The 19,483-nt window shown below is 40.0% G+C and overlaps 1 protein-coding gene across 2 annotated transcripts in view; it reads right to left on the reverse strand.

Annotated features, from left to right (window-relative positions):
- Positions 1 to 19,483, reverse strand: part of USP32 (ubiquitin specific peptidase 32) — a 287,630-nt gene that overhangs the window by 89,919 nt on the left and 178,228 nt on the right. For both annotated transcript variants that reach the window (XM_089676627.1, XM_089676625.1), the window contains exon 10: positions 17,910 to 17,993. In XM_089676627.1, coding sequence (XP_089532753.1) covers positions 17,910 to 17,993 — 84 coding nt within the window. The remainder of the gene's footprint in view (positions 1 to 17,909; positions 17,994 to 19,483) is intronic.

A 19,483-nucleotide genomic window follows, 5' to 3' on the forward strand; every position in this document is an offset into this window, starting at 1 on the left:
AATCCATACACCAGTCAGCATGCACAAATGTTCTGCAAACATGCAGACAGTCTGATCGAATCAATGACAGGCAGCCGACATTAGTCTGATCTGTGCATCGGACCTGCATGGATGTACACTTCAGAATGTGCTTGGAGATCTGTGCAACCGGCCTACTGTCATTGGTTTGAACAGGCTGCCTGCACAGGACTGAACACCTCTGCGTCTTGCCCTGGTGAAGATGGCCCTTTGCACAGGTGTAAGGATGGCACACTGGTGTGAATGAGGCAATAACCATCTGATGTCATATGCACATCTTAGGCTGGCCATACACTAAACAATTTTCTTGAGATTTTTTATTTAGATTTACCAAAAACCATATAATATGATGTCAAACCCAAACATCACTTTCAGTTGTATCCAATTAGGCAGGCCCTGGCACTACACAGTTGAAGGTAAATCTAAAAGAAAATTGGGCAGAAATTGGACAGAAAATCGTAAGAAAATTTTAGAGTGTATGGCCAACCTTAACGTTTGTAGTAACGATCAAGGTTGGTCCTGACCTCTCCCAGCTTCTAAAACCTAATCTGTAACCACAGTGACCAAAATAGAGACTTGGGAGGTTTGAAGAACCAAGGCCAAGATTTTCATACTGTATAAAATCAGTTAAACACTTTTAACCTCCCTAGTGGTCTGATTATGTCCATATTTCTGTGCTCAAAGTGGTACATTGTTTTGCATGGAAATATGTCGTTTTTTTATTGTAGGCCTGTAATTTTTAGGAATAACTAACTGAAATCTGTCCGAACAAGAGTCTAGTAAACATCCCGGGTAGGATAAAACTTGAAACACGAAATCATAAATTATAATTTGATAAATAATCATAAAAATAATATTATAATAATACATTTAATTCAATAATATAATCAAACCAAAAACACTGAAATCTGAAATATAGCACCAAGTTCGCACATCACTGAGCTCAGTCGCAAAATCGTTTTCAGTGTCTGATAACGAATTTCCCCACAAATCATTATCACTCAATTCTGCAAGTGGTTCTGATTTACTATCGCTGTTCTCTAGCTGGTCTAAAACTGCTTTTGACCTAAAGGGACGCTTTTTGGACGCCATGGACATTTCTCAGTTTCCAGGCAATAAGAACAGTAAAAATGCAGGCAGGGCACAGGACAAAGCACTAGGGAAAAAATGTATGTGAAATGGTTTGGTACAGTAATGTTTTACTATGTGATTTTAGTGAATGTCACTTTTTGGCATTTTCAAATTTCCCGCCATTCCATCCCCGTACGTCCCGACGCTTGCAGAGGATGGAACCCAGCAGACAGATGCCGGCATCCGCCGCATTACATTGCCGGGGACACTGCAGGAGGGACATCGCGGGAGCGCAGGACAAGGTAAGTGATCGAGGGATCGTGGAGAAGCGCCGCATTGTATTCCCGAGTGTAGCTCGGGGTTACCGCTTGTGGTACTGAAACTTTACCCCGAGCTACACTCGGGAATACCGCCAGGGAGGTTAACTGACCATTTTGACAAGTATTTTTTTTACAAAAGGTGACCTGTATGCTTGGTTTTGAGACAGGTTAACTTTAATTAAAAATGTGCATCTAATCCAAACACGCTGAAGGGCATTTATCAAAACTAGCGCAACTGTGCATGGCAATCAATCAGCTTCTATCTTTCATTTTCAAAGCTTAACTGAACAACCTGAAGCTAGAAACTGATTGCTTGCAATACGCAGCTGCCCCAGATTCTGTCTGCTCCAGGCTTGCTAAAATCCTCCCGGTGTGTAATAACAGGTAGACCCCCACTCCACTGTCTCCAGGACTGAAAGCAACAAGTTTCAAATTCGTGTGCAGCTGAAAATGCCTGTTGTGACCATTCAGATACACCAAAGCTGCACAAGTGTTGTTTAGACAGGTCTGTTCCAATTAGGTAAATTCACATTAGAGCCTTGAATCAGCTATGAAATGAGTGCTTTGTTGTAACCAATGCCCTAACTGGGTATAAAGTATTTTGAAAAGAAGATAATTCAGCATTGATAAAGAATTGATATTTCAGTTGACTTAGTCTTCTCTATACAGCATTATTGTACTAATACTTATATGCTTTTTTATTTTTTCAGTCTTTCAGTCATATACATATGTGCCAGATACATAACTGGACTTTGCTCTTTTTCTTCCCACAAGCTTATGAATGGGCACAGGACTTGAAACATATACGTGATGTAGGCCTGGAATCTCAAAACATGGCTTGATCACTGAGAGAATGTGTGCTTTTTGAAGAAAACCACTAAATACTATTATAAAGTGACTTAAAACAAATGCTAAAGGCGGCAAAAAAAATACTGTAATAATAGCTTTGACATCCAACCTCAGCTGTGTTTTGCTAGGAATGTACAGCCGCAAAATGGTAATTTTCATCACTTTGGTAATGCCTCTTTTGCTGTCATTGGTTTTATTAAACTAGCTGTAAGAAATAGCATGTGAGTGACTGCATTATGCTCCGAAATCTATTCTGGGATTACTTTTATCTTAAGCGATTAAAAGGAAATACTTTTTGCTTGTGAATATCTCTGTTCTGAATATGTTGTTTTACAGTGACACCATCCACCAATTCAATATATCACCCACCTTCACTTAGTAGGCAAGTGTGTAAGGTGTGCAACAGACACACCACCACTAACTATGCTGCAAAATAACTTGTGCATTACCGGTTACCTTTTTTCATCTACATCCACATTTAATGCTCTGTTCAAATTTACTACCAGGAAGAAGACTCTCCAAAAACTGTACACCAGCCAGTAATAGAAACCAGTGAACTGCCAATACAGCCCAAGCCCAACTGGTAAAGTCTCTGACATTACTTTAAAGCAAAAGATACTAAGAAAAAATAACTGTCAATGGTGATCTCACTGTGAAAACGCCGGCTCCCTGGTTATTCAATACTTTCTGAATCAGACACCTGAAGCAAGGATTGCACATTGACAGAAGAATTGATCTGCAAACCTGTTGCAGATCAGTGACTGACTAATGAAGCCACCGTCTTAGCATGGCAACTAAGCAATTAGCACTTTTAAAAGCAGAGTCAGCAATTGCAGATTTTATATTCCATTATGTACAGATTTCATTCCAAGTGCTATAACAACAAGGCTTTCACAGCATCTAGATGGGACGGCACACTCTTGGCACCCATTCTGTGCAATATTCTTTTGATATTCCTAACTTTGCTGATAATACTTATTGTAACATGTACCGAGATGAGCATGAATAATTTACCAGTTTATTAATCATGTGTGGATAGATAGACAGCAGTGGGGTGTAACTAATTAATGAGAAGCCATGTACAGTGTCTTAGAAAAGTATTCATGCCCCTTGAAAATCTTCCACATTTTGTCATGTTACAACTAAAAACATTTATGTATTTTATTGGAATTTTATGCAACAGACCAACACAAAGTGGCACATAATTGAAAAGCGGAAAGAAAATGATAAATGGTTTTCACATTTTTTATAAATAAATATGTGAAAAGCGTGGCATGCATTTGTATTCAGCCCCCCCGAGTCAGTACCACCTTTCACTGCAATTACAGCTGCAAGTCTTTTTGTGTATGTCTCTACCAGCTTTGCACATCTGGAGAGTGACATTTTTGTCCATTCTTCTTTGCAAAATAGCTCAAGCTCTGTCAGATTGGATAAAGAGTATCTGTGAACAGCAATTTTCAAGTCTTGTCATACATTCTCAATTGGATTTAGGTCTGAACTTTGAATGTACCATTCGAACACATGAATAGGCTTTGATCTAAACCATTCCCATGCAGCTCTGGCTGTATGTTTAAGGTCGTTGTCCTGTTGGAAGGTGAACCCCCGCCCCAGTCTCAAGTCTTTTGCAGACTCCAACAGGTTTTCATCTAAGATTGCCCTGTATTTGGATCCATCCATCTTCCCATCAACTCTGACCAGCTTCCCTGTCCCTGCTGAAGAAAAGCATCCCCACAACATGATGCTGCCACCACCATGTTTCACGGTGGGGATAGTGTGTTCAGTGTTAATTTTCTGCTACACATAGCGCTTTGCTTTTAGGCCAAAAAGTTCAGTTTTGGTCTCATCTGATCAGAGCACCTTCCACAGGTTTGCTGCATCCCCCACATGGCTTCTCACAAACTGCAAACGGGACTTCTTATGGCTTTATTTCAACAATGGCTTTCTTTTGCCACTCTTCCATAAAGACCAGATTAGTGGCGTGAACGACTAATAGTTGTCCTGTGGACAGATTCTCTCACCTAACTCCAGAGTCACCATGGGCCTCTTGGCTGCTTCTCCGATTAATGCTGTACTTGCCCGACCTGTAAGTTTAGGTGAACAGCCATGTTTTGATAGGTTTGCAGTTGTGCTATACTCTTTCTATTTTTGATGGATTGAACAGTGCTCCGTGAGATGTTCAAAGCTTGGGATATTTATTTTATAGCCTAACCCTGCTTTAAACTTCTCCACAACTTTATCCCTGACCTGTTTGGTGTGTTCCTTGGCCTTCATGATGCTGTTTGTTCAATAATGTTCTCTACCAAACCTCTGAGGGCTTCACAGAACAGCTGTATTTATACCAAGATTATATTACACACAGGTGGACTATTTACTAATTAGGTGACTTCTGAGGGCAAGTGGTTCCACTAGATTTTAGTTAAGGGTATCAGAGTAAAGGGGGCTGAATACAAATGCACGCCACACTTTTCAGATATTTGTAAAAACTTTTGAAAACCATTTATTATTTTCCTTCCACTTCACAATTACAGTTGCAAGAAAAAGTATGTGAATCCCTTGGGATTACGTGGAGTTTTGCATGAATTGGGCATAAAATGTGCTCTGAACGTCATCTAAGTCACAACAATAAAAGAACACAGTCTGCTGAACATAATACTACACAAACATTAGATGTTGCCATGGTTTAATTGCACATAACATGTAAACATTCACAGTGAAGGGAGGAAAAATTATGTGAGGCCCTAGCTTAATGACTTCTCCCAGAGCTAATTGGAGCCAGGAGTGAGCCAACCTTGACTCCAATCAGTGTGATGATATTGGATGTGTTGCTGACAGCTGTCCTGCCCTTAAAAAACACACACCTGTTTTGGGTTTACTGGTTTCAAGAAGCACTGTTTGATGTGAACCATGCCTCGCAGAAAAGAGCTCTCAGAAGACCTACGATCAAAAATTGTTCACTTGCATGAAGCTGGAAAGGGTTACAAAAGTATCTCCAAAAGCCTCGATGTTCATGTGTCCACAGTAAGACAGACTGTCTACAAATGGAGAAAGTTTAGCACTGTTGCTACTCTCCCTAGGCGTGGTCGTCCTGTAAAAATGACTGCAAGAGCACAGCGCAGAATGCTGCATGAGGTAAAGAAGAATCCCAGAGTGTCAGCTAAAGACCTAAAGAAATCTCTGGCACATGCTAACATTTTTGTTGACACATCTACAATAGGGAAAACATTAAACAAGAATGGAGTACATGGGAGGACACCACGGAGGAAGCCATTGCTGTCCAAAAAGAATATTGCAGCACGTTTGAAGTTTGCAAAAGAGCACCTGGATGTTCCATAGCACTACTGGCAAAATATACTGTGGACAGATGAAACCAAGATTGAGTTGTTTGGGAAGAACACACAAAACTATGTGTGCTGAAAAAAAGGCACAGCACACCAACATCAAAACCTCATCCCCCTGTAAAACATGGCGGAGGGAGCATCATGGTTTGGGGCTGCTTTGCTGCCTCAGGGCCTGGACGGATTGTTGTCATTGATGGGAAAATGAATTCCAGAGTTTATCAAGACATTTTGCAGGAAAATGTACGACCATCTGTCCGCCAACTGAAGCTCCGCAGAGGATGGGTGATGCAACAGGACAATGACCCAAAGCATACATGTAATTCAACAAAACAATGGCTGCAACAGCACAGAATACGCCTTCTGGAGTGGCCCAGTCAGAGTCCTGACCTCAACCCCATTGAAATGCTGTGGCATGACCTTAAGAGAGCGATTCACACCAGACATCCCAAGAATATTGCTGCACTGAAACAGTTTTGTGAAGAGGAGTGGTCCAAAATTACTCCAGATCGTTGTGCAGGTCTGATCTGCAACCACAGGAAACGTTTGGTTGAGGTTATTGCTGCCAAAGGAAAGTCAACCAGTTATTAAGTCCAAAGGTTCACATACTTTTTCCTCCCTGCACTGTGAATGTTTACATGTTATGTGCAATTAAATCATGGCAACATCTAATGTTTGTGTAGTATTATGTTCAGCAGACTGTGTTCTTTTATTGTTGTGACTTAGATGACGTTCAGAGCACATTTTATGCCCAATTCATGCAAAACTCCACGTAATCCCAAGGGGTTCACATACTTTTTCTTGCAACTGTATGTGCCACTTTGTGATGGTCTATCACATAAACTCCCAAAAAAATAGATTTACATTTTTGTTTGTAACATGAAAAAATGTGGAAAATTTCAAGAGGTATGAATACTTTTTCAAGGCACTGTAGATCGGCACATCCTGGATTGGGTGTTCCTGAATACCAGCATAACTAACAAAACATATATTGCAGATCATTCTGAAAGCTAAAAATTAAAGTGGCAGGCAAGATAAAATGTCCCACTGCAGCAATATTAGTAGTAATAATACTAATAATAGTGTTTCCTGTCATTTAAGTTAACATTATTACATTACATTTGGACAATAAAACTTGGTCCTGATCTGGGTAACCAAGCCTATAGGCCCCATACCAAACACATGGCCCACCAGCTTTTTTTTTTTTTTTTGTGCAGCCATGCTGTGTTCTGTGTTTCGTCCACCACACCAGAATACTTTGCAAATAGCCAGCAGCAGCTCCTGATATGCTGGCTACATTCCTGCACCAGAGGAGTCTGCTTACTACCACATTGTGCTTTCCACTCCTGCGCTCCAATTTTTGTGATGTAGCAGTGCTGAACCTTATGGAGATGTGTTATAAAGCAATGAGTGGTTTACAGTCCTAGGAGGCTGCTCACCAGCAACTGTGGGGTCTTGTTGGATCCCCAGAGGAGTTTATTGAAGTTCTGAAAAAATGGGAGAGCAACATCAGCTTGTATACTTATTTTAAAAGGTTTTATTTTGTAACAGCCAAAGCGTTTCTAGGGCTCAGCACTCCCCCTTCATCAGGGCCTCTTCTATGAACTTTGATCTTTAGTTCTTTCCATAGATTTTCTATTGGATTCAAGCCAGGTGATTGGCTGGGTCATTCTAGCAACTTTAGTTTCTTTCTTTGAAACCAACTGAGAGTTTCCCTGGCTTTGTGTTCGGGATCATTATCTTGCTGAAATGTCCACCCTCGTTTCATCTTCATCATTTGGTAGATTGCAGCAGATTTTTATCAAGAATGTCTGGTACATTTTTCCATTCATCCTTCCTTCAACGATATGAAGTTTGCCAGTACTGAATGCTGAAAAACAGCACCACACCATGATGTTCCCACCTCCAAACTGCACTGTAGGTATGGTGTTTTTGGGGTGATGTGGAGTGCCATTTGACCTCCAAACATGGTGTGTATTATGGCACCCAAAGAGTTCAATTTTGGTTTCATCTGACCAGAATATATTCAGAGGCATATCTAAATGTTGTGCAGCAAACTGTAAACGAGATTCAACATGCTTTTTCTTCAGCAATGGAGTCTTGCGTGGTTAGCGTGCATACAGGCCATGGTGTTTGACTGCATTAATTATTTTCTTTGAAACAACTGTACCTGCTAATTTCAGGTATTTCTGAAGCTTTATATAAGTGGTTCTTGACTCTTGGACAACTCTTCTGATAATTCTTTTCACTCCTGTCAGGAGCACCTGGACCTGGACCAGAACCTGGTTGTGGCTGGTTTATGGAGAAATTATTTTCTTTCCACTTCTGGATTATGGCCCCAGCAGTGCTCACTGCAGCATTCAGAAAACCCTTCTGTAAGCAATGCCATTGGTATGTTTTGCAACAAGAAGGTTGCAAAGGTGTTGAGAGAGCGCTTTGATTTTTCCCACCATGAGACATTTCTTGTGTGACACCTTGGTAATGAGACATCTTTTTATAGGCCATCAGTAGAGACTGAACTAGCCGATATTAATTTGCACTGAGAAGGTGCAGGATTGCTTTCTAATTACTGAAAGATTTCAGCTGGTGTCTTGGCTTCCCATGCCTTTTTGCACCTCCCTTTCTTCATGTGTTCATATTTTTTCCCTGTGTCATTCCATTTTATTACACATAATTTAAATTTCTGAATTTGTTTTGGTTTCTTTGTATGTATGGATTGCATGGGTTGTTACTGACATGGTGAAAATTTCATCTCAATAGGAACTTCAGAAATATATTTACTGAGAAAAATGGTGACATGTTCCATAATTATTTTATCTGCTGTATATATATATATATATATATATATATATATATATATATATATTGTATATGTGTATAATTGTACAAATCACTTGATTCATTATTCTTAGACCTGAAAGAATATACATGCATTGCTTACCAAGTATAAAAAAAAAGAAAATTAAAAGAAAAAAATGTGTTCTCATTATCACTAAAGCAACAGGAGAACATAAAAAAAATGTAATAACAAAAAAAAGCCTGTTGCTTCAACGAGAATTCTTTCTCTTTCTTTCTTGTCAGATGAGCAATGTATGTTCTTCCTGGTCCAATAATAATGCATATAAATATACATACATATTTTAAGGAATAGTGCTGGCTGTTATAAAACAAACATCTTTTAACATATCTTCACAAGCTGGTGTGACATTCCCATCCCTTCAAAATTTCATTAAATTCCTGCACTCCAGTAATAGGATTCCTCCAGCTGGCACATCAGAAGCTGTTGCCACAGTATTTGTACAGGACCGCTCTGGTACAGAGATGCTGTAAACTGTACCTCCTTGGGAATGACAGTTGATGCAGACAGTCCTCCAACTGTCAACTCTACTCTGCATGCTGGGGGGGAATCAAGAAGGTCCTATTCATCAAAGCAGAGCAAAAAATGCACCTGCACTATTTTTAACCATGTGTTGCAGGTACATTCTTGATGTGCACTACATAACTCACTACCCTGCACTGCAGAATGCACCTCCCGAATACTGCAATTTTCCTGTGCATCACAGGGTACCACAATGCAGAATGTTGCTGCAAAAAATGTATTAAGGTGTGTTACAGCTCATTCATTTTGAGCATGCTGCCTAACACAAGAAAGTGAACCTCAATGCATAAAAACATATTGGAAACCACAATTGAGCACTTCCAGCATAACCACAGCCACCACTAAGGACATCAGTGCCTTTCTGCCACTTTCTTTCACCCCCAGAAGGCAATTAGCATAATGAGAACAAGAAAAAGATGGAAGCTAGAAGCTGATTGATTACTATGCACAGCTGCACCAGATTCTTTTTGCACCAGTTTTAGAAAATCTACCCAATGTTCCTGCCTTGCACTGTTCCACTCCCATTGGTATCCTCATGACTAATGTGAAGATTATCCTCATGTAACTTCTATGCCTCATTTTGCTACTGATGAACTCTACTATCCAAGGACACCTTGCTTTTCATCTGTCGGCTACATTAACAAAGTGAGTCTAACCATTCACAGAGCCTATTGAGGAGATAACCTGAGGTGCTGATACCAAGCGGAGGATCCAAAGGTGAACTGTAACCAGGCTGTACACACCAGTAGATGATCCTGCTGACCTGATGAGACAGTTGTGTTCTCAAATGCGTGATTATTTTGTGCATCTGGTGAGTGCGCAATTTATCTACTACCAGATTTACCACCTTTAATTGAGGGATAGGATGTTGGAACTGCCTTGCTGAGATCTTTTGGAAGATCCCCACATTCAATATTTGGAATTGCACATATACAGCACTTTAGCCACCTGGAGTGGTTATCTTTAGATTCATTTATATTGGATCACTTATTGGACTCTTGTATATGATTTTATCACAAACACTTGTGTCACTTTATATTTGATGATTTTTTGGTCACTATTTGCACTTTATTATTGATAAACAATGATTCACTATTTGTCATTTGCATATGCACTTTAATTTTGATTTTAGCGCTGCACCCATATTTTTATCATGATTAGCATCATAAACCCTCCATGTGTCACGACTTTAAAGGGTTTTGCAAAGCAAAACTGATTGCAGTCTCATGTGCCTGCAGCATGTGTTGGAGCTGAAAAAAAGGATTTTTAACTTACTGTAAAATGCTTTTCAGTACAGAAGATACAGGGCGACATAAAAAAAAGATCAGTAAAAACTCTCCCAATACCATCATGCTCCAGTTTTATGGAAAAGCATGAGAATAGAGGAGAGGGACTTCTGTCCCTTTGTGTACTCAAACAAAGGTATTTACAGTGGATATGAAAAGTCTACACACCCCTGTTCAAATGTCAGGTTTCTGTGATGTAAAAAAATTAGACAAAGATAAATCATTTCACGTTTTCCAACTTTAATGTGAACTATAAACTGTACAACTCAATTGAAAAACAAATGGAAATCTTTTGGGGGGGGTAGGGGGGAGAGTAAACATAAAAAACTAAAATAGTGTGGTTGCATAAGGGTGCACACCCTCTTATAACGGGGGATGTAGCTGTGTTCAGAATTAAGCAATCACATTCAAAATCATGTTAAATAGGAGTCAGTACACACCAGCCATAATTTACAGTGCCTCTGATTAACCCCAAATAAAGTTCAGCTGTGCTAGCAGGTCTTTCCTGACATTTTCTTGGTCGCATCAGGTATCAGTCAGGAGAAGGGTACAAAATTATTTCCAAAGTATTAGATATACCATGGAACAACAGTCATCATCAAGTGAAGAAAATATGGTGCAACAGTGACATTACCAAGAACTGGATATCCCTCCAAAATGTATGAAAATACGAGAAGAAAACTGGTCTGGGAGGCTACCAAGAGGCCTACAGCAACATTACAGGAGCTGCAGGAATATCTGGCAAGTACTGGCTCTGTGATATATGTGACAACAATCTCCCGTATTCTTCGTATGTCTGGGCTATGGGGTAGAATGCCAAGACAAAAGCCTTTTCTTAGGAAGATAACCATCCAAGCCCGGATAAATTTTGCGAAAACACATCTGAAGTCTCCCAAAAGCATGTGGGAAAATGTGTTATGGTCTGATGAAACCAAGGTTGAACTTGATGGCCATAATTCCAAAAGATATGTTTGGCGCAAAAACAACACTGCACATCACCAAAAGAACAGCATACCCACAGTGAAGCATGGTGGTGACAGCTTCATGCTTTGGGACTGTTTTTCTTCAGCTGGAACTCGGGCCTTAGTCAAGGTAAAGGGAATTATGAACAGTTCCAAATACCAGTCAATATTGGCACAAAAACTTCAGGCTTCTGCTAGAAAGCTAAACATGAATAGGAGCTTCATCTTTCAACAATGACCCAAACCATACATCCAAATCAACAAAGGAATGGTTTCAACAGAAGAAGATTAAAGTTTTGGAATGACCAAGCCAGAGCCCAGACCTGAATCCGAAGGAAAATCTGTGGGGTGATCTGAAGAGGGCTGTGCACAGGAGATGCCCTCGCAATCTGACAGAATTGGAGTGATTTTGCAAGGAAGAGTTGGCAAATATTGCCAAGTCAAGTTGTGCCATGCTGATAGACTCATACCCAAAAAGACTGAGTGCTGTAATAAAACCAAAAGGTGCTTTAACAAAGTATTAGTTTAAGGGTGTGCACACTTATGCAACCATATTATTTTAGGTTTTTATTTTTACTTCCCTCCACCTAAAACATTTCAGTTTGTTGTTCAACTGAGTTTTACAGTTTATAAGTTACATTAAAGGTGGAAAAAGTTCTGAAATATTTATCCTTATCTCATTTTTTTACTTCACAGAAACCTGAAATTTTAACAGGGGTGTGTACTTTTTATATCCACTGTATGGTAAGACATCATTAAAAAATAATCAGCCTAAATGGACCCATGAATAACAGCACAGCAACAGATGCTCAACAGTGTCTACAGGACTGCTTGAAGTATCTTACAACCAAAGCCGGGATCAAAAGAGGCTTGAACGTTCACTTGCTAAACAACCATGTGAACAGAAGACCACATGGTAGCCTTGCAAATCTGAGAAACAGAACTCCTGACAGAATCTGAGAAACAGAACTCCTGACAGTTATTTTTTTTTTTGTTGAATGTCTGTGTCCCTGTTAGGGAGATTCACCCTCTCTATTTTTCCTGTTTACTGTTATTACCAAGAGTAGGAGTGAAGAAACAAAAGTCTAAAATTTTGTCTTGCTACCATAACAGGAATAATGGGGAAGTCTTCCAATGGGGACAGTAGCTCTGGTGACCCTGGTGAGGGATGACAAAAATAACGATATAATGCTCATGCACTGCCAAGAATACATAAGCTGCTGCAAGCACCTAAATATGTTCCCACATGAATAAAATTCCCTGAACTATAGTGCTGCGCTGCCCAAAAAATAAATAATCAATAAACACCCTCCTGAGCATCAAACCTAATGGCGGCTCTCGTATGTGCCAAAAAAGACGTCACAAGCTTTCGTCCTACGCGTTACGCCGCGAGATGTTGACCTATATTTTCTATGGGTCAGCTGTTAAGGTAAGCAAGCATGCCTGAAGGCGGAGGAGCATGACAGATTTGCACATTTGTTGAAGTCATTGGAGCATTTTTTTTATGCACTTTTTGTGAATATCTAGCCCAGTTGAACATTTATTTGATTCATCACCTATTTATTCCATTGGGTGGCTGATTGCTCAGCCGGGCATTCATTTTACAACTGTTTTTGTTGGTTTTCACACTTTACAATCAGCTCAGCGGGGTGTTTATTACAGCTCAGTCAGGTGTTTACTGCTATTGTGATCTGGTTCTATTTCTCATATACGTTTCACATATTGTACTGTTCTTGTTTTATTCTTCAGCTCAGCCGGGTGTTTATTGCTACTTGATTATGGTTTATTTTTTATATATGTTTCACATATCATTTGGATTTAGTGGCTCAGCCAGATTTTTTTTATTTACTATTGACTTTATTTGTTTCACAGATTTATTCACTTACACATTGGGTTTGATGCTCAGGAGGGTGTTCATTTAATTTCTCCTGGTGAGGGATTGCCTCACTTTGGAGGGATTTCTGCTCACCTGCTTTTGCTATGGGACAGGTAGTGGAAGGAAATCTTCCCAATGGCACAAAGATAGAAAAAAAATATAAAATCAACTGCCAGGTTATAACCCTTCTCTTACTATATTCAAAATGAAAAAAAGATTTTGCCTTTAGTTTTACTGTACGCCTATAGGCTTCAAGGATGGGCTGATCATTCCATCTTGAAATACTGGAGTGAGAAGCAGCCTGTCCTCTATGGGGGCCTTCAAGAATGGCAAAATGAGAGTCAGACATAGTAGGTCACGTGTGTACATTTAAGCAGTGGACCTTTAAAGCACTCTGCAGGTAACTCTCACATTACACACAGTGTGTCTAGGATAGCGCCCCAGCAGAACCCAGTGCTATGCCAAGGATTAGCCAATTCAGAAAGCTACAAAGTTGACCCCTCTGGCTCTTAAAGCGGAGCTCCACCCAAAGGGAAAGTTCTACTCTGAGGCCTCCTCCCCCGATCCTGGTAAAGAAATGACATTTTTGGGGAGCCGGTACCCGATTTTGACAGATACCCCCTACTTACTCACATCCTGACCGCCTAGGTGATCAGAAGCGGAAGTTTCCCCCCTCCCTCCCTGCAGTCTTCTTGGACACATGATAGGTCCTAGAAGATGGCAGGAACACTAACAGAAAACTGGAGCATGACAGGAATAGGAAGGGTTTATACTGGCCGGTCTTACAGCCTCATTTGCCAGTGCTCACGTTTTGATTTGTGTCCTTGTTCCTGTTTTCCCTCAAATTCTGTCTGTTGAAACTTTTGTCAGTAGGAAATCTCTCTATCAAGATTTTAGACAGCAATTATATATCTGCCAGGGAAACCTTATGAACCTAATCTGAAGTAGAAAGAAAAAACATGGCCTGGAGTTCATAAAATAGATGTGGGAGTGCTGGCTAGCAGTCAACGAGAAAACAAAAATGAGAAGGAAGATTTGAGGCCTCTTGGATAGGTAGTATCCAAAGTATCATGAGATGGTTATCCCAATTGCCACTCCGATGTGGTATCTGACCAGTTCAATTATCATAGCTTTGAGTTTGTGGACTTGGTGATTATGCATAGCGAAGTAAACTGCACCTGGTTTGTTGGTAACCATATCTTGCCAATAGATATTAGTTCTATGTCCAGTTTAACCTCCCTAGCGGTATGATTATTTCAGATTTTTGGTGCTGAAAGCGGTACCTTTTTTTGCATGGAAATATGTATTTTTTTTTATTGTAGGCCTGTAATTTAGGAATAACTCACTGAAATCTGTCCAAACAAGAGTCTAGTAAACATCCCGGGTAGGATAAAACTTGAAACACGAAATCATAAATTATAATTTAATAAATAATCATAAAAAATAACAATATAATAATAATACATTTAATTCAATAATATAATCAAACCAAAAACACAGAAATTTGAAATATAGCGCCAAGTTCGCACATCGCTGAGCAAAGTCGCAGAATCGTTTTCAGTGTCTGATGATGAATTTCCCCACGAACCATTATCACTCAATTCTGCAAGTGGTTCTGATTTACTATCGCTGTTCTCTAGCTGGTCTAAAACCGCTTTTGACCTAAAGGGACACTTTTTGGACACCATGGACTTTTCTAAGTTTCCAGGCAGAAAGAACAGTAAAAATGCAGGCAGGGCACAGGACAAAGCACTAGGGATAAAATGTATGTGAAATGCATTGAAACAGCAATGTTTTACTATGTAATAATAATTTTTTAAAAATGACATTTTAAAAATTTAAATTTTGCCACCAGTTCCGGCGCCCGTACGTCCCGACGTCACGGGGACCGGAACACGGAAGCCGGATGCCGGCATCGGCCAGAGGAGATAGCCAGGGACGCATCGCGGGAGCAAAGGACAAGGTAAGCACTGCAGGGACTCCCTATGCAACGCCGCATGGTAAGCCTGAGTGTAGCTCGGGGTTACCGCTTTTGGTACTGAAACTCTACCCCGAGCTACACTCGGGAATACCGCCAGGGAGGTTAATGTCCCTAACATGTTTCTGATGCCATTTCTTGAAAGGGTTGATATTTTTCCTACATAGGTCAGGTAACCAAAATATTTCAGTAAGTATACACAATGGCAATGTTACAATTAAGATAATCTTTTATCAAGAATCTTTTGTCAGCTTATGGGTGATGAAAAACCTCTCCAGGGATCAGAGCACTACATATGTTGCAACGAAAAAAAAAAAACACCTGTAACATCCCATGTTGTTGAAAAAGCAGAAATTGGAAAGGTTATATCTTTTTAGCTGGAATGGTCTGTACCTAATAATTGCAGAGAGATTTATTTCTGGAGTACACCATTTGAGGTGGCTGTTTAATCACTTGTGCAAGGCCTGGATCAGCAATAATAACATCATGATTTTTTGGGGTGCATTTAGATAGATCCAGATATGGGGGTGTATCTTGTAATAAATTGGATAATTTAAGTCAAGTGTGGGTTTAGGTATCAATGCTAAGGCTATCAGTAATGTAACGTCAAGAACAGCATATGGACAACCCCTATTTGCAAATTTGTTATACATTCACTGCAACTGTCATTCACAATCCCTATGATTAGAACAGATACGCAATGCTCTCAGCAATTGTGAGATTAGTAGGCTGTCTTTAAGGTGTTGTGTCCATGGTATGTAAGCAATGTGCTCCTGTCAGAAAGTTAGGAATATTTATTTATTTCAGGTACTTATATAGCGCCGTCAATTTACGCAGCACTCTACATATATATTGTACATTCACATCAGTCCCTAACCCTCAAGGGGCGTACAATCTAAGGTCCATAACTTACATTCATACACATACTAGGGCCAATTTAGACAGGATCCAATTAATCTACCAGCATGTCTTTGGAGTGTGGGAGGAAACCGGAGTACCCGGGGGGAAACCACGCAGGCACAGGGAGAACATGCACACTCTAGGCAGGTGGTGCCGTGGTTGGCATTTGAACCAACCACCCTAGTACTGCCAGGCAGAAGTGCTAACCATTTAGCCACTGTGCTGCCCATATATAAATAAAGCAGTGTGGATCTGTTTGTCTCTATCCAGCTCTTGAACATCCTTGAAGGGAGTGTCACTGTAGGATATCTCCAGAATTAAGAGAATACCTTCCACAGCATAATTAAAAAAACAGGAACAAAATCATGCATCTCCTCTCTAGAGCCTGCCCAGATGTCATCAATGAACCCTGTCCACAGTTTCATATGGTAAAGTAATTGAAAGGGAAACTACGTATCTCGCCTAGATAGCCCACAAAAAGATTAGTGTGGGTGGGAGCAGCTGAACTCCCCATAGCAGGTCCCTTAGTCTGTAGGTAATATTGATTATCAAATATGAAGCAATTATTAGTCAATATTTAGACATTGTTTGCAGAGATCATTAGCTTTTATCTTCTTGTGTACAGATTTATTTCGTTTGGTTTTCTTTTGGACCTTTTTCCTCCTTTTTATCCCCACCGATTGCATATCATATGTTCTGCATTTGTGAGGCACCTACACAGGAATTTTTGGACAGTGGGCAGTTGTTACTGATTTTTAGCAGACCCGTAGACATCACAATTTTGAGATTCTTGTGTGCATGTGTGTGCAGTATTCTGCACATGCATGCGCCAATCCAGCTACTTTTTGGCGTGAGTCCCTTTACTGCTCCCACTGATGGGGGGCCACTAAGCCACATGGGGTTGCTAGGCAAAAATGACGCGACTGCAGAATTCTCGGTTTACTTTGACACCTGCATGGCATTTCCAGGTTTTGAAGTACAATTTACACGTGTTTGTTTATGTAGAATATTTCGTTGCATATACTACATTTTTTGAGTGCAGCACTGAAGTGTTTTCAGGTGGGATTATGTAATTCGTTATGTGTTAAGAACTGTATAAAGTGACAAGTGATAACATGAATGAATGGAGTAGAAAAACTTAAATATGCACGGATAAATCAATAAATGTGACACTAAAAATTTAAAAACACATGGAAATAAATGATGAAGTTCATACAGTGCAATCTAGTGCTCATCAATCCATATTCCAGTGAACTAGTGATTGGATGAAAAATCAAAAAAATGATCATTGTAATGCTCCAAATATAAAACAGTGGTTCCAGTGACTGGAAAGCCGGAATTTGGAAATAACTCCAGTGCTCGTGACTTCAGATGGTGATAAATTGGTATGTGCTTGCACTTACCAGAAGTGCAAGTTAGAGGCGCGTATAGTAATAATCTCCAAAACGGACCCTGGTGGTCATCATGGATCTGGTCAGGGGCAGAAGGGAGCTCCACTGGCACACAAACACAGCAGGGGAAGCACTCCAGACATCACTAACGGACCAATCCAGCAAAGGGGGGGGGGGGGTGTTGGGGACAGCTCCTTAATATCCAATTCCGCCAAGGTGCACTGATACTGTCAAATGTTACTCCTTTACCTTAAATGGCTCAGTAATCAAGCCACCAGGCATGGGTATTATAGTGTAGTAACTTTTAATTCAATATCGGCAAAACAATCCAAGTATTGTTGTAAATATGAAACAAGCTTACTGAACAGTAATAAAGATGGCCGCCGGACCTACATACGGCCTTGACGGCGTGACGTCAACACATGTTTAAGAGCAACTTCGGTCTAAATGTTTCTTTGTTTAGGGAATGGTTTTTGTTTTTTTTAAGACATGACTTTCCTTATATTAGAAATATATATATTGTCTATCAATTTGCTTCACTTACCTGAAAGAGCAAGTTTAAAAACTCATTGGCAAGAGCACTTTTAACACTCCAAATCTGGTAGTCTTCCAGTGTAAGATGTCCACTCTGCAAAAGAGGAGATTAAAAATAAAAAAGCATGACTTTCAAAGCTTTTAATTATAGTGAATGCATAGACTTATTAGCCCCCGCCATTCCCTCCACAATATGCAGTTAACCAGCAAGCACACAAGAAGCTCTCTGCCTCCTGCAGAACTCTAGCTGTTATCCACAAGGGGGAGTGCTAGGCCTCTTAAGATATACACACAGACTTTCTTGCACACAATGTAGCAGTCCATCTCTGCAGCACGCTGCCTGTACCTTGGGATACTGCAGGGGATTTATTTAGTTAGTAATCTCAGTAAGAACCTTACATTTAAGCTTTTTAGACTGTGGACTGTAACTTGCTGCTTTCCTCATAGGCTTTAATTGGACTTTAAAACTTAAAAAGTCAATGTCTGCTATGCCAGCCCCAAACCCTACCTAAAAATTCATACCACCCAGCTGGAAGACCTATAGCCGACTCTCCAAATACACGGTTTCCCCTTTAGCTAGCTGAATGTTAGCACTGCGCCCGCATTAATCAGGATCATCAGGTTTTTTTTTTCCACAGGTCAGGAACTAAAAAATTGGAAAGCCAAACAGGAGGAGAGAGCACAGGGGATCCTCACTAACATTTAAACTTTATTTCAGTTCCAGTTTAAATGGCTTAAACATCCTTCTTTAAAAGATACAATCACCTTGTGTAACATATTCAGGGTGTAGCATATAACATGTTACAATTGCCCCCGCTCTAAAGAAATCATGGTGTACGGGGCTCTGCAGGGTCATCTATTCAGTGTGCTGTGAATTGGAAAACTACAAGTCCTGACAGCCTTTGCGACTGTCAATGAAATACCACGGTGCTGTTGAGCGCTGTGGTAGTTCACTGTCTTTTCCTGTCAGTGTGTATCTGCTTGCGCGTAGGATGTACGAGCACACAGATACACCGACAAGTCTGCAGGAGTCCTGAATAGCACCAGCGATCTGCTTATCGCGGGTTCAAGCTTCACAGGCTCCAAGTAAAAACAAAATTAAATGCACATTTTTTTACCTGCAAAAAAGATCTGCATTTATTATTTTTTTTTAAAAGGTGAACTTATCCTTTAAATTCCAGGAGAGGGGAGGGAGCATTTCTAAGAGTAGTTAGGTTTAGCCTGGAAATCTACTTTAAAGGTTAAAATTTTCCATCCAAGTAAATAGACGAGTGTTTTATACAGAATATGACAAAAGTTCATTTCAATCTGACTATACGTTAGAACACAAAGCTCCTAAAAAGCGCAATTAAAGCACAATTAAAACCACTGTAAAGCTCATAAACACCAGATTCATTCCCTCAGGCAGCTATAATGCAACTCTATCCCATCCATGCAATATCCAAACTGATTAAGATTTGCAGAGAAGGATGAGAATTTACTTTATGATGCAAGCTAATTTAAATTTAATTTGGTGTTTAAAAAGGCTGTATTTCACTCCAAAGAAAGATTTTTTTTTCTACTTATAAATTACACAATCATGTA

The sequence above is a fragment of the Staurois parvus genome, unplaced genomic scaffold (assembly GCF_062004578.1).
Source record: "Staurois parvus isolate SC_StPar_1 unplaced genomic scaffold, SC_StPar_1.0 ptg000172l, whole genome shotgun sequence".
Classification (NCBI taxonomy): domain Eukaryota; kingdom Metazoa; phylum Chordata; class Amphibia; order Anura; family Ranidae; genus Staurois; species Staurois parvus.